The sequence below is a fragment of the Oncorhynchus mykiss genome, chromosome 18 (assembly GCF_057628025.1).
Source record: "Oncorhynchus mykiss isolate SJ-2025 chromosome 18, ASM5762802v1, whole genome shotgun sequence".
NCBI classification, from domain to species: domain Eukaryota; kingdom Metazoa; phylum Chordata; class Actinopteri; order Salmoniformes; family Salmonidae; genus Oncorhynchus; species Oncorhynchus mykiss.
The window spans coordinates 38,367,533-38,382,085 of record NC_143039.1 but is presented as its reverse complement, the minus strand read 5'-3'; the positions used below and the strand labels follow the sequence as shown (position 1 = coordinate 38,382,085).

Genomic DNA, 14,553 nt, shown 5'->3' with positions numbered 1-14,553 from the left:
AGTATCTCAGAAACTGCCTTAGAGAGGTCAAAGGAGAATGAAAAGAATCTTACAAGCTAACAGGCGGGGCATAAACAGGCAAATAATGGCACAGTATAACAGTGGTGTGTGTTCAATCTAATACTTACAACTCGTATTAAGTTAAGATATTATACTGAATGAAATTAACCAGACTCAGAGGTAAACTTCATGTCTTTACTCCATCACTATCTGTGTAATTTACATTCCTTTACTGACGTGGTGACGTCCTATCTCAGTATGTCATGTCAATACACGACATCCCTCCTTTACATGGATATGAACGTCAATGTCACCCTGACATACACAACAGCACTTATTCTTTATCTGTATAGCAACCTTTATCTTATCAATAAACAACTGAAATCTGTTCAATGTCTTATTATTTCTGTCTCCTAATGGACTTCCCTTTCTTTTGTGACAAAACATTTTTCACATTTTCTTTTTCAAAACATAACTAAAATATTCAGAGTCTTTGCATCAGGATAATTATTTAATGACAAAGTCTGTTAACTTCTGTGGCAGTTGAATTTGTCTGTGAGGCCTGACTGGCATGGGTGTCTGGTCTTTGTAGTGGTCCCTCACAGATGGTCTCTGGTTTGGATTCTATGTACTGTCTCAGATTAGTTGTCCTTAGATTGTGGATCCGGCTCCTCAATTATATACCTCTTCACGAATGTTGTATTCCTTAAATACCTGGCTCCAGTTTGAGATTGAACAACCACATTGTTTCCCTCTTTATTGATCACCGTGTGTGGTATCTTGTTGAAAGTTGTTGTGAACTTGTCTGTTTTGTCCTGTTGTAGGAGAACCTGATCTCTGACGTCCACATCAGAGTGTTTGGTTCTGCGACGGTTGTCTGCATAGATTTTGGATTTTCCTTTCTGCTCGGCATCATACTCCCGTGTGTCCAGGTAACTCCGTGGTGTAGCTATATCTGGGAGCTTTCCCCTCATTTTCCTTTTGAAAAGGAGCTCAGCTGGGCTCCTGCCCGTGGTAGAGTGATCAATGGATCCATATACTGTCACGTACTTGCGTAGCTCCCGCTTTCAGTCCAGCCCCTCAGCTTGTGCAATGCGAATCCATTTCATGAGGGAATCCATTTTGCCACTCCACTTCACCATTGCCTGTGCCCATTTTTGCATTGTTTTTACCTGCTGTATCCTATTTTCCTGGCTGAAGTTCTGGAACTGCGATTATATGTACTGTGGGCCACAATCAGACCGGATTGTTAGTGGTAGACCATGACGACTGAAAATAGTCTCCAATCACCTTTTCTGTGATAGTTGCATGATATTATATTCATAATATCTGCTGTAGTAGTCTACAACTACTAGTATTGAGTGTACTGTTGGTAGTGGACCCAATAGGTTAGTGGCAACGTCCTGCCACGGCCCATCAGGTAGCGCTGTGGGTCTCAGCGGTTTTGGCACATCTGGTCGTGGTACAATCTGACAACCATGGCATGACTTGAAGTGTCTCTTTGCAGCCTTGTCCATGCATGGCCACCATACCTTACTCCTGAGGTTCAATGCTCGCTGATTTTGCTTTCCGATGCACAACAGAGCAATACAATTCCACCTCTGGTCACTCTCACAGACTCCACAGCACACAATGCATTCTTCACCATTTTGTAAACATAGAACGGATTCCCAACATACATCTCCTTATCCCTAAACCCTACTCCCACTACAAACTGAGAAGTTGGAGCGTGAGCCTGCTTACTAAACTGCATTTCAACTGACACTTTGGCTATCTTACTCCGACGTTTAGCGACAGTCGTCCATCCAGAATTCTCATTCTCTTCACTCCTCTCACTGGTAGATGCATCAGACTCAATCTTGACATCTGCCATTTCCCATGCATTCCTACAACCATCAATAGTCTGGTTAGTGCTGATCACCCAATCCCATAGGCCCAACATGTCATCTTCCTATCATACATTTTGTGTGGGTGGGGTTTAAGGATCACAAGTGCTGGTCCGCTAATACCGCTAAAGTGAATTTTCTGCATTCATCCCAAAACCCTGTTCTTTCCTCATTCATTTTCCCTATAGGAACGGCTGAATGAACCTGAGGTAACTCATTTTTGGATGTTAGAAAAGTTTCAAATACCTTGCAATTGCGGCACCCGGACCATTTCCGAGGCAGACTGTTTCCGGGCGAGAGGTATTAGCTTCCGCTCATGAGGCGAAATGCTACAATTGTGGTGGCGAGCATGCGCCAGAATTCATGAAGTGCTCTGTTAGGGTGATGGAGACCGAGGTGGCAAGAATAAGGGCATGTCGCCTATCTGGAGGTGGTGAGAAGAGTGGAAGAAGGGAGTAACATTGAAGAAACAATGGTAGTTGGATTAGAGACATCACTAAATATCACTCGCCAACAGGATCCTGACATAAAAGGGTGGACTTTGTATTATTTATTGCATTGGTTATAAAGTGCACAGCGCAAACAACGATGAAATCGGAGAAAATAGGCATCATTGTTAGTGCAGCTGAAGGTTTTTTGGGACTCAGGGATTTTACAGCAGAGGCATTACAAGGAATCCCGTCGATGAATGTTGTGTCCATACAGGCACCTGGGAATGTGTAGGGATGTGATTTGTATTATCACTGAAGGAGTGGGGTGGGGATGTTTTGGATTTATTTGATTTTTGTATTGTATAAGATGTTTATTTTTATATTTCGTTCACCTCCCATAGAGTAGGTGGTAGCAGTACACCAATAGGTGTAGACTGCCATGAAACCTTAAAGAATAATAAAAAGCTAAAGAATGGGAAATGTAGCTGTTCAATGTAAAGGAAGGAAAATATGTGCCAAGTGTTGGAGGCGAACATGATTACGGTGAATGTGGGAGCAATGTGAAGGTTACGTGTTGTAAATGTGGGGGGTGGTATGGTGTGGTAGAAGTTAGTAGGGATTTTTTTTTTTTAAACATTTTTTTCATGGTAGTACAGAATTGGACAGATCCTGAGTGATCGTACAGATCATGAGTGATCGTAGGTGGCGGCATGCACTTAAACGATTGTTTGCGGACCGCCAAGCTATTACAGAAGAAGAATCTGCTGCTGCTGCTGCTTCTGCTCATTATTTTGTAGGGAGGTAAAGAAGCACATCAAGACGAAGCTGCTTTATGAGTGGGATGCACTGTTGAGCGCCACATCCCAAGGGGTTTGTGCTGATTGTATGGAGATTGTGACAGCCTGTTAAATGGCGTACCTTGAGAAGGCAAGAACAAGATGTATGTCAGGAGAAGTGCAGTATTATCATGTATGAGCTTTTGTACCAAATACATTACGTTGTTACAGGTGTCAAGCTTATGGGGATGTGGCAGCAGTGTGTAGGAGGGACGTTCCTAGGTGTGAGAAGTGTGCAGAAGGGCATGAGACAAAGGAATGTGTAGCATTGGGGAAAGTAGTGGAATGTGTTAATTGTAGGGGTGCCCATGGGGCTGGGGTTCAGAAATGTCCCGTGCGAGAGAGACAGGTTGAGGTTTCCAGGGTCAGAGTAGAGCAGAAGTTGTCATATGCTGAGGCAGTGAAGACAGTAGAGGAAGATGGGTCAAGGGGGAGGGATCCTGAGAGGAGTGGTGTGAGTAGTAGATCTGTACCAGTACAGAGGGATAGGCCATCAAGTGAATGTGTTTCAGTAAGATTGGATTTTTAGCATTTATAGTTATGGTTATCAATTGTACTGCAGTGATGGAATGTAAGTCACAGAACATTTAAGTTGTGATGGTAGTTGCAGAGAGGTATTTGGGTGTACGAGATTTGACATCAAGAGTTACAGGGTGTGTGTTAAGTGGTGATGTCCCATCCTTTCCTTGGGGCTGCAGGTAGGCTAGTGGTTAGAGTGTTGGGCCAACACACTTTTCATGGCATGGAAAAGTTGCTTGATCAAATCCCTGAACTGACAAGGTAAAAATATGTTGTTCTACCCCTGAACAAGGCAGTTAACCCACTGTTCCTAGGCTGTAATTGTAAAAAATAATTTATTCCTAACCGACTTGCCTGATTAAATTGAAAACAAATTAAATTTAAATTCAGGATGATGAGGTAGGAATACATGCATTTAATTAGTGCAGTAGGGTGGTGTAAATTGTATTTGATATAATTTTGAAATTTGTGAGCGTAGTGTTAGAGGGTATGGTATTTATTTGTTACATTTTATCTATCAAGCGAAGTGTAAATTAGGGAGTTGTACTCCAGTCTAGTAGGTGGCAGTAATGCAACAAATTGGATGCCTCATAGAAACCTCATAGAAGAAGAAGAACGTAATTTTGTAACACAGGTTCGGGATTCAACACCAAGGTACGAAGACCACTTTTGCAACAAAAACATTGGGGATTTTGTTGTTTTCATAGCTACATTAATATATCATGCAAAACGTAACAAAAATAATACGATTATTATGAGACTTGGAGCAGTTTTATGCATCAGAAGTCGATTGTCGTAGCCTGTTTAGCATGCTAGCTAGCTACTGTAACGTTAGCTATCACAAAGTGGAGGTCATGGTGGGACGTTTGCAGGTCCTGGTACTGCTGTGCCAGGGGAAATGTGTTTGGCTTTTAGCTAGATATTTGACGATGTCTCCTTACACACCTTTGAACATTTGGCCTGTGAAATGTTACAATTTCAGTGCTATGCATCCTTATCTAACTAACACATCTGATTAGCTAGCTAAGTTAATGTATTGAGTTGACAATGACAACAGTATTCTTTGTTCAGTGGCGACGAAAAGAGTTGCCTGACATAAGCAATCGGTATGCTTCCTTGGCATGGATTTTATGATGGACATTGATGCTATTCATGTAACGGCGCCTAATGTTTTTGTGTTGTATTTGGGTCGTGTCACATTGCCATTGGGTTTTGTAATGTTGTTGCTTGAGCTTTTGTAATGGGGATGGAACTGAAGCCTGCCCTGGATGTTGACCAATGAATATAATTGTATTGTGGCTACATTTGAAATGATTTGAACTATCGACTTGACTGCTTCCTGTCCTGCAACCAGGTATCAGGATGCTGTCCCTGTCCCGGTTGGCTTTGGTCTGTGCTGCGGCTCGGGGCCCAGTTGCTGTCTGTCAAGGCAGAGTGACGTCCATCACACGATTTAACAGCACAACTGTTGAGGTATCCTTCCACAAGCTGTGTAAAGTGCAAATTTGACAGTTCCAGACTATTGGTAGCAAATATTCTGTATTGTGTTTAGACTATTAGGCCTAATGTTTTGCAATCTCTTTAGGCACCACCAAAGAAGACAACATTTGGACCCCTGGCTGACCAGGATAGAATTTTCACCAACCTGTATGGCCGACATGACTGGAGGTACCATTACGAACTGTTCTCTATACACAATTAACACTCTACACAATGTCAGAAATGCTGGCCTTTGGCGTATGAGAGCTTGGACCATAATTTTTCATCTGTACAATTATATAACATTCATGCATATTACTTAATCAATCAATCGTATAGTATTCTTAGGAATTAGGTGTCATATTATTTCTCTCTCCCTATGTCGCTCCAGGCTAAAGGGAGCTCAAAGTCGTGGTGACTGGTACAAGACCAAGGAGATCCTGCTGAAGGGAGTGGACTGGATCCTCAACGAGATCAAAGTTTCAGGGCTGCGGGGGAGAGGTGGAGCAGGGTTCCCCACCGGCATGAAGTGGGGCTTCATGAACAAGCCCAGTGATGGCAGGTCAGTGGTACTGCCTATGTTGCTCATGTGATGCTCCGTTGTGATGTTTCCCCTAGGTACTGATCTAGGATCAGCTTTCCCTCCCCCAATACTAATCTTAACCATTAGTGGGGAGAATGCTAAGCTTACCCAAAATCAGAATCCAGGTGCAACTTTACCCTACACCCCCATTTGACACTGCCAACTTTGACCTGAGAAAGGAATCTAAAACTCCTATCCCCCCTTCATCTGATCCTTAGACCAAAGTACCTGGTGGTGAATGCTGATGAAGGAGAGCCTGGCACCTGTAAGGACAGGGAGATCATGCGTAACGACCCCCACAAGCTGGTGGAGGGCTGCCTGGTGGCCGGGAGGGCCATGGGAGCCCGCGCTGCCTACATTTACATCAGGGGAGAGTTCTACAATGAGTCCTCCAACCTGCAGGTGAGAGCGTGGACTGCATGAAAAGGGAAAACAAATTCATAACTACAATGGTTTACAGGTTGATCTCTAAACAGTTATGCTTACTCTTCTTAGATGTGGCACACTTTTTCACCTTTTCCAATGTTCCTAGTACGTTCAACACATATATGGTTCCTTTTAAGGTAATTGATTTAGATTTTGAATGATGTCTTCTTTGATCTTGGCCATCTCCACCCGGCACAGCCAGAAGAGGACTGGCCTCTCTCGGTTTCTTCCTAGGTTCTGGCCTTTCTAGGGAGTTTTTCCTAGCCACCATGTTTCTACACCTGCATTGCTTGCTGTTTGGGTTTTAGGCTGGGTTTCTGTACAGCACTTTGAGATATCAGCTGATGTAAGAAGGGCTTTATAAATACATTTGATTTGATCCTGGTTTTGACCTCAGGTGGCCATCAACGAGGCCTATGCAGCTGGTCTGATTGGGAAGAACTCCTGCGGCTCTGGCTACGACTTTGACGTGTTTGTGATGCGTGGGGCTGGTGCCTACATCTGTGGAGAGGAGACGGCACTCATCGAGTCCCTTGAGGGCAAGCAGGGGAAGCCCCGCCTGAAGCCCCCATTCCCTGCTGACGTTGGTGAGTTTCTGAGGTGGAGAGGAAGATGGAGTCCCCCCATGATGTAGTAATACCAGAATATGGAACTAATCATGGCATGGCAATGATATCTTTTTGATGATAATAGGTCAATTTAGAGGTTCAACAGAACACCCTCTGCATCAATAACATCCAAATATCCTTTAATTTTTCTCTTCTCCTTGTTCCCTCCAAGGTGTGTTTGGTTGCCCAACAACTGTCGCCAACGTTGAAACGGTAGCCGTGGCGCCCACTATTTGTCGCCGTGGTGGCACATGGTTCCTAGGCTTTGGCAGAGAGAGGAATTCAGGCACAAAGCTCTTCAACATCTCAGGTCATGTCAACACCCCCTGCACAGTGGAGGAGGAGATGTCTATTCCTCTCAAGGACCTCATCGAGAGACACGCAGGTACGTCCTTACCGTACACCACGCAAGCATTTAAAACTGAGCTGCATCTCTCTTCCCAATTTATAATAACCACCTCACCATTGTTGCTACAGTTAGCAAACATGTCAGTTCAAAGATATCCATTATATGTACTGTATGTTGTCTTAAATTAGTAATAAAGCAATCCAGAGGATTTTAACATTATCAGGTGGTTTTGTATCAAAGCCCTCAATCAGGTTTCCTAGTAAACACTAATGCCACAACAGACCTTTCTCAGTATTAAGGTATAGTATATATATCGTACTTGCTCATTAACACACGTGCAGCCTCAATTCAACTGACCAAAGTGAATGTCTCTCTCTCTCCCAGGTGGTGTGCGCGGTGGCTGGGACAATCTGTTGTGTGTGATCCCTGGAGGCTCTTCCACACCCCTCATCCCCCGTTCAGTGTGTGACACCGTGCTGATGGACTTTGACGGCCTGGTCCAGGCTCAGACTGGCCTTGGCACTGCCGCTCTCATCGTCATGGACAAATCTGTAAACTCTCATCCACACTGTATGGGCTGGTTTCCCAGACAGTGATCAAGCCTAGTCCTGGAATAAGAAACACTTTCAATAGAAAATCTCCATTGAAAAGGATATTTTGGACAGGTCTAGGGTTAATCTGTGTCCGGGAAACTGGCCCTGTATGTATAAGTATCAGTATAACACTGATGAGAAAGTGATTCTTACATATAGGGTAATTGAAATTAGATCTGACACATTGAGATATGTTGTTGAGAGATGTACTCTCATTGCAGACTGACGTCATCAGAGCCATCGCCCGCTTGATTGAGTTCTACAAACATGAGAGCTGTGGCCAGTGCACCCCCTGCAGAGAGGGTAAGGAAAGCTACTTACTTAACTATTTTGATCCATACGTTGTGCCTTTTAAAGACTACTACAAGTATGTTTGTCTCTCTTTCTACCCTATTCCCATATTTATCTTACTTATTTTCTCCATCTCTCTTTCCCTCTGTGAAGGAGTGGACTGGATGAACAAGATGATGTGGCGCTTTGTGAAGGGTGATGCGCGGGCGGCTGAGATCGACATGATCTGGGAAATCAGCAAGCAGATTGAGGGGCACACCATCTGTGCCCTGGGTGATGGAGCCGCGTGGCCCGTACAGGTAAAAATACATGAGATACTGTATACAAAGTGCATTCAGAAAATATTCAGACCCCTTTTTTCACGTTGTCATGTTACAGCCTTATTCTAAAATGAATTAAATAGTCCCTCCCCCCTCCCCTCAATCTACACACAATACCCCATAATGAAAGCAATAACAGGTTTTGAAATTTTTGCAAATGTATAAAAAAAAAAAACTGAAATCACATTTACAGAAGTATTCAGACCCTTTACTCAGTACTTTGTTGAAGCACCTTTGGCAGCGATTACAGACTCAAGTCTTCTTGGGTATGACACTACAAGCTTGGCACACCTGTATTTGGGGAGTTTCTCCTATTCTCTGCAGATCCTCTCAAGCTCTGTAAGGTTGGATGGGGAGTATTGCTGCACAGCTATTTTCAGGTCTCTCCAGAGATGTTCGATCGGGTTCAAGTCCTGGCTGTGGCTGGGCCACTCAAGGACATTCAGAGACGTGTCCCGAAGCCACTACTGTGTTATCTGGGCTAGAGATCGACTGATTTATGATTTTTCAACGCTGATACCGATTATTGGAGGACCAAAAAAAGCTGATACCGATTAATTGGATGATATTGTTTTATTTATTTGTAATCATGACAATTACAACAATACTGAATGAACACTTATTTTAACTTAATATAATACATCAATAATATCAATTTAGCCTCAAATAAATAATGAAACATGTTCAATGTGGTTGAAATAATGCAAAAACAAAGTCTCCAAGTCTCAGAGCGAGTGACGTTTGAAACGCTATTAGCGCGCACCCCGCTAACTAGCTAGCCATTTCACATCGGTTACACCAGAATAAATGTTTTGTTTCCGGATACGACCATATTAATGATCAAAGGCTCGTATTTCTGTGTGTTATTATGTTATAATTAAGTCTATGATTTGATAGAGCAGTCTGACTGAGCGGTGGTAGGCAGCAGCAGGCTCGTAAGCATTCATTCAAACAGCATTTTCGTGCGTTTGCCAGCAGCTCTTCGCAATTCTTCAAGCATTGCGCTGTTTATGACTTCAAGCCTATCAACTCCCGAGATTATTGCAAAGAGCTGCTGGCAAACGCACAAAAGTGCTGTTTGAATGAATGCTTACGAGCCTGCTGCTGCCTACCACCGCTCAGTCAGACTGCTCTATCAAATCAGACTTAATTATAACATCAATAACACACAGAAGTACGAGCCTTTGGTCATTGATATGGTCGTATCCGGAAACTATCATTTCTAAAACAAAACGTTTATTATTTCAGTGAAATGCCTGATTCACATTATAGTGCCAAACTAAACTATACTGGGCTGGCCTGGTTACACAATAATGCCTCATAGTGAAAATATCCAAGCCAGCACAGTATGGTTCGGGTCAGTCCTATAGAATGAGCAATTATTGTGTATTGGTGGTACGTAATACAGGGTTCTATGGACTGCCTGCATCTGTCCATAGAGACTGCTATTTAAACAGATTGTATTTGATTTGGTAATAGTGTAGTTGGCTGACTTGCCCTTTTCTTAACTCACTGCCTCATTCTCTTCTTTCTCTCTATAGGGATTAATCAGACACTTCAGGCCTATCATGGAGACCCGAATTGCAGAGTTCCAGCAGAAGGACCAAGCCAGAGCTTAAATCACTCCTTCGTTCCCTTCCTCTACCCTTCATTCACAAATTATTTAAATAGAAATGCATTGCCTCATTCATTGTGAATAATTGCCTTCCCGTTTTTGCCTTTGTCTGAAGTCGCCAATAAAGCTGTATGTAACTAAAATAGTTAAACAATTTAACAGTTGTGCTGTATATGTATTGTTCATTTAAGACTTACAAAATTCAATCTTGGAATTGGTATTTGTTTCTTCATTTTGATGAATCTGTGTTTGTCTCTCCTGTCGTTTAACAGAAGGAACATTGTTGAGGAGCATGGTACATGCAATTGCAGCTGTTGATGATACAAATGAACTACTGTATGAATATCAGTATCCTGCAATTGCCTTATGAGGTTATTTAAATTTCTCACAGCAGAAATAGATGAATCCAGTCCACCATGTCAGAGTGAAACAGACCAAGAACAGTCTGGCATGTGATCTGACTGAATTAGGACCCACCCCCAATTTAAAAAAAAAAATGTTTTATATAATTTTTGATTGGGCTCTTCAGATAGTATATGAACATTTCATAAGCATTAAAAAAATAAAAAATATTACAGAAAATGTGTTTTAAAAATGCAACATGTTCTCTCAGCCTCATGGCAAATGTGTAAAATAGCATGAGTTCAGCTATAAAACTGCAAATGTTTCTCTGCCCCGTTGACTTTGCTGGACCCGCGAAACGGAGGTACGACACTGTTAGGACCGCATGGTCTATTAAGCACTTACAATGCCACAGTATGATTCATAATACCCATAAAACCTAGCGGTCAAACAGGAAAATGGTTACAATAGTTTTTTTTTCACCATTACATTTTAGAAACACTTAAAATAAGGGTTGTGTTTTCTGTAGGCTTGCCCTAATGTGACCTTTTGATAATCGTGTAAATCTCTCGGGCAAGGTGACATAAATATATTCGGCTTTCCTCTGATTCGAAAATGCTGTTTAGCATTAGAAGTAGACATCGTGCAAGACTACAAATCCCTGCATACTCCGGCAGTCGTTACTAGCTACCTTGATCCAAAACGAAAGATATATTGAACATTTTAATTTACTGTTCCATATTAACTAATGTCTTATTTGTCTATTTAGTCTTGTACAGAATACTTTCCTAGTAGCAGTCAGATATTTATAGTGTGCCATGAATACTAGGCTAAGTCTTTTTTGCAAAGAAGCTATATTGCTAGCTACCTACAGTACCAGTCAAAGGTTTGGACAGATCTACTCCTTCCAGGGTTTTTCTTTGTTTACTATTTTCTACAGTGTGGAATAATAGTGAAGACATCGAAACTATGAAATAACACATATGACATGTTGTAACCAAAAAAGTCTTGAATCAAAATATATTTGAGATTCTTCAAAGTAGCCACCCTTTGCCTTGATGACAGCTTTGCACACTCTTGGCATTCTCTTAACCAGCTTCATTTCAACAGGTTTGTCTTGTTAAAAGTTAATTTGTGGAATTTCTTTCCTTAATGCGTTTGAGCCAATCAGTTGTTTTGTGACAAGGTAGGGGTGGTATACAGAAGATGGCTCTATTTGGTAAAATAACAAGTCCATATTATGGCAAGAACAGCTCAAATAAGCAAAGAGAATTGACAGTCCATCATTACTTTAAGACATGAAGGTCAGTCAATGCGGAAAATTTCAAGAACTTTTAAAGTTTCTTCAAGTGCAGCTGCAAAAACCAAGCGTCCTCTTATGAGGACCGCCACAGGAAAGGAAGACCCAGAGTTACCTCTGCTGCAAAGGATAATATTTTTTTGCAGGAATCTCCTTGTGAATGATTTTGCCGAAGATTCTATCTCTGCTGGGCTGGGCAACCTGCTTTTGCGATCTCGGATTGCAGCCCAAATAAATGCTTCAAAGAGATCAAGTAACAGACATCTCAACATCAACTGTTCAGAGGAGATAGTGAATCAGTCCTTCGTGGTCGAATTGCTGTGAAGAAATCACTACTAAAGGACACCAATAAGAAGAAAATACTTGCTTGGGCCAAGAAACATGAGCAATGCACATTGGACCGGTGGAAATCAAATCAAATTTTATTGGTCACAGCAGATGTTATTGCGAGTGTAGAGAAATGCTTATGCTTCTAGAGCTGACAGTGCAGCAGTATCTAAGAGATAATATCTAACAATTCCACAACAAAACCAAATACACACAATCTAGTAAAGAAAAGGGATAAGAATAAGTATAAAATATATGGATGAGCAGTGACAGAACGGCAAGATGTAATAGATAGTGAAGGATACAGTATATACATATGAGATAAGTAATGCGAGATATGTAAAAAAAAAATAAAATAAGTGGCATTATTAAAGTTACTAGTATTCCATTTATTTAAGTGGCCAATGATATCAAGTCTGTGTAGGTAGGTTAGGCCTCTCTGTGCTAGTGGTGGCTGTTTAACAATCTGGTGACCTTGAGATTGAAGCTGTTTTTCAATCTCTGTCCCAGCCTTGATGCACCTGTACTGACTTCACCTTCTGGATGGAAACTGGGTGAACAGGTAGTGGCTCAGGTGGTTATTGTCCTTGATGATCTTTTTTGCCTTCCTGTGACATTGGGTGTTGTAGGTGTCCTGGAGAGCAGGTAGTTTGCCCCCAGCGATGCGTTGTGCAGACCACACCACCCTCTGGAGAGCCCTGCGGTTGTGGGCGGACAGAATGCTCTCAATTGTGTAAAAGGTAGTGAAGGTTTTTGGTGGCAAGCCACGTTTTTCCGCCTCCTGAGGTTGAAGAGGTGCTGTTGTGCCTTCTTCCCCATACTGTCTGTGTGTGTGGACCATTTCAGTTTGTCAGTGATACAGTGCCTTGCGAAAGTATTCGGCCCCCTTGAACTTTGCGACCTTTTGCCACATTTCAGGCTTCAAACATAAAGATATAAAACTGTATTTTTTTGTGAAGAATCAACAACAAGTGGGACACAATCATGAAAGTCAAACAACATTTATTGGATATTTCAAACTATTTTAACAAATCAAAAACTGAAAAATTGGGCGTGCAAAATTATTCAGCCCCTTTACCTTCAGTGCAGCAAACTCTCTCCAGAAGTTCAGTGAGGATCTCTGAATGATCCAATGTTGACCTAAATGACTAATGATGATAAATACAATCCACCTGTGTGTAATCAAGTCTCCGTATAAATGCACCTGCACTGTGATAGTCTCAGAGGTCCGTTAAAAGCGCAGAGAGCATCATGAAGAACAAGGAACACTCCAGGCAGGTCCGAGATACTGTTGTGAAGAAGTTTAAAGCCGGATTTGGATACAAAAAGATTTCCCAAGCTTTAAACATCCCAAGGAGCACTGTGCAAGCGATAATATTGAAATGGAAGGAGTATCAGACCACTGCAAATCTACCAAGACCTGGCCGTCCCTCTAAACTTTCAGCTCATACAAGGAGAAGACTGATCAGAGATGCAGCCAAGAGGCCCATGATCACTCTGGATGAACTGCAGAGATCTACAGCTGAGGTGGGAGACTCTGTCCATAGGACAACAATCAGTCGTATATTGCACAAATCTGGCCTTTATGGAAGAGTGGCAAGAAGAAAGCCATTTCTTAAAGATATCCATAAAAAGTGTAGTTTAAAGTTTGCCACAAGCCACCTGGGAGACACACCAAACATGTGGAAGAAGGTGCTCTGGTCAGATGAAACCAAAATTGAACTTTTTGGCAACAATGCAAAACGTTATGTTTAGCGTAAAAGCAACACAGCTGAACACACCATCCCCACTGTCAAACATGGTGGTGGCAGCATCATGGTTTGGGCCTGCTTTTCTTCAGCAGGGACAGGGAAGATGGTTAAAATTGATGGGAAGATGGAGGGAGCCAAATACAGGACCATTCTGGAAGAAAACCTGATGGAGTCTGCAAAAGACCTGAGACTGGGACGGAGATTTGTCTTCCAACAAGACAATGATCCAAAACATAAAGCAAAATCTACAATGGAATGGTTAAAAAATAAACATATCCAGGTGTTAGAATGGCCAAGTCAAAGTCCACACCTGAATCCAATCGAGAATCTGTGGAAAGAACTGAAAACTGCTGTTCACAAATGCTCTCCATCCAACCTCACTGAGCTCGAGCTGTTTTGCAAGGAGGAATGGGAAAAAAATTCAGTCTCTCGATGTGCAAAACTGATCGAGACATACCCCAAGCGACTTACAGCTGTAATCGCAGCAAAAGGTGGCGCTACAAAGTATTAACTTAAGGGGGCTGAATAATTTTGCACGCCCAATTTTTCAGTTTTTGATTTGTTAAAAAAGTTTGAAATATCCAATAAATGTCGTTCCACTTCATGATTGTGTCCCACTTGTTGTTGATTCTTCACAAAAAAATACAGTTTTATATCTTAATGTTTGAAGCCTGAAATGTGGCAAAAGGTCGCAAAGTTCAAGGGGGCCGAATACTTTCGCAAGGCACTGTATGTACACTGAGGAACTTAAAACTTTCCACCTTCTCCACTGCTGTCCCATCGATGTGGATAGGGGGGTGCTGCCTTTGCTGTTTCCTGAAGTCCACGATCATCTCTTTTGTTTTGCTGACATTGAGTGAGAGTTTTTTTTCCTGACACCACACTCCGAAGGCCCTC

The 14,553-nt window shown here is 42.1% G+C and overlaps 1 protein-coding gene across 1 annotated transcript; it reads left to right on the top strand.

Moving 5' to 3' along the window:
• The first annotated feature begins 4,187 nt into the window (after positions 1-4,187).
• Positions 4,188-10,142, top strand: ndufv1 (NADH:ubiquinone oxidoreductase core subunit V1). The gene is made up of 11 exons (XM_021571552.3): positions 4,188-4,326; positions 5,027-5,145; positions 5,258-5,340; positions 5,543-5,713; positions 5,953-6,136; positions 6,558-6,747; positions 6,941-7,153; positions 7,502-7,668; positions 7,932-8,013; positions 8,155-8,300; positions 9,863-10,142. Exons 2-11 carry the CDS (start codon positions 5,035-5,037, stop codon positions 9,938-9,940), a joined length of 1,425 nt encoding a protein of 474 aa, XP_021427227.1. The 5' UTR covers positions 4,188-4,326; positions 5,027-5,034; the 3' UTR covers positions 9,941-10,142.
• Positions 10,143-14,553: the final 4,411 nt, after the last annotated feature.

Excerpts from the sequence above, each read along its gene's own strand:
- ndufv1 (XM_021571552.3), top strand. The coding sequence starts at position 5,035 with ATGCTGTCCCTGTCCCGGTTGGCTTTGGTCTGTGCTGCGGCTCGGGGC. Across the intron at positions 5,341-5,542 it reads TATGGCCGACATGACTGGAG|GCTAAAGGGAGCTCAAAGTC; the intron begins GTACCATTACGA and ends ATGTCGCTCCAG. Across the intron at positions 7,154-7,501 it reads CCTCATCGAGAGACACGCAG|GTGGTGTGCGCGGTGGCTGG; the intron begins GTACGTCCTTAC and ends TCTCTCTCCCAG.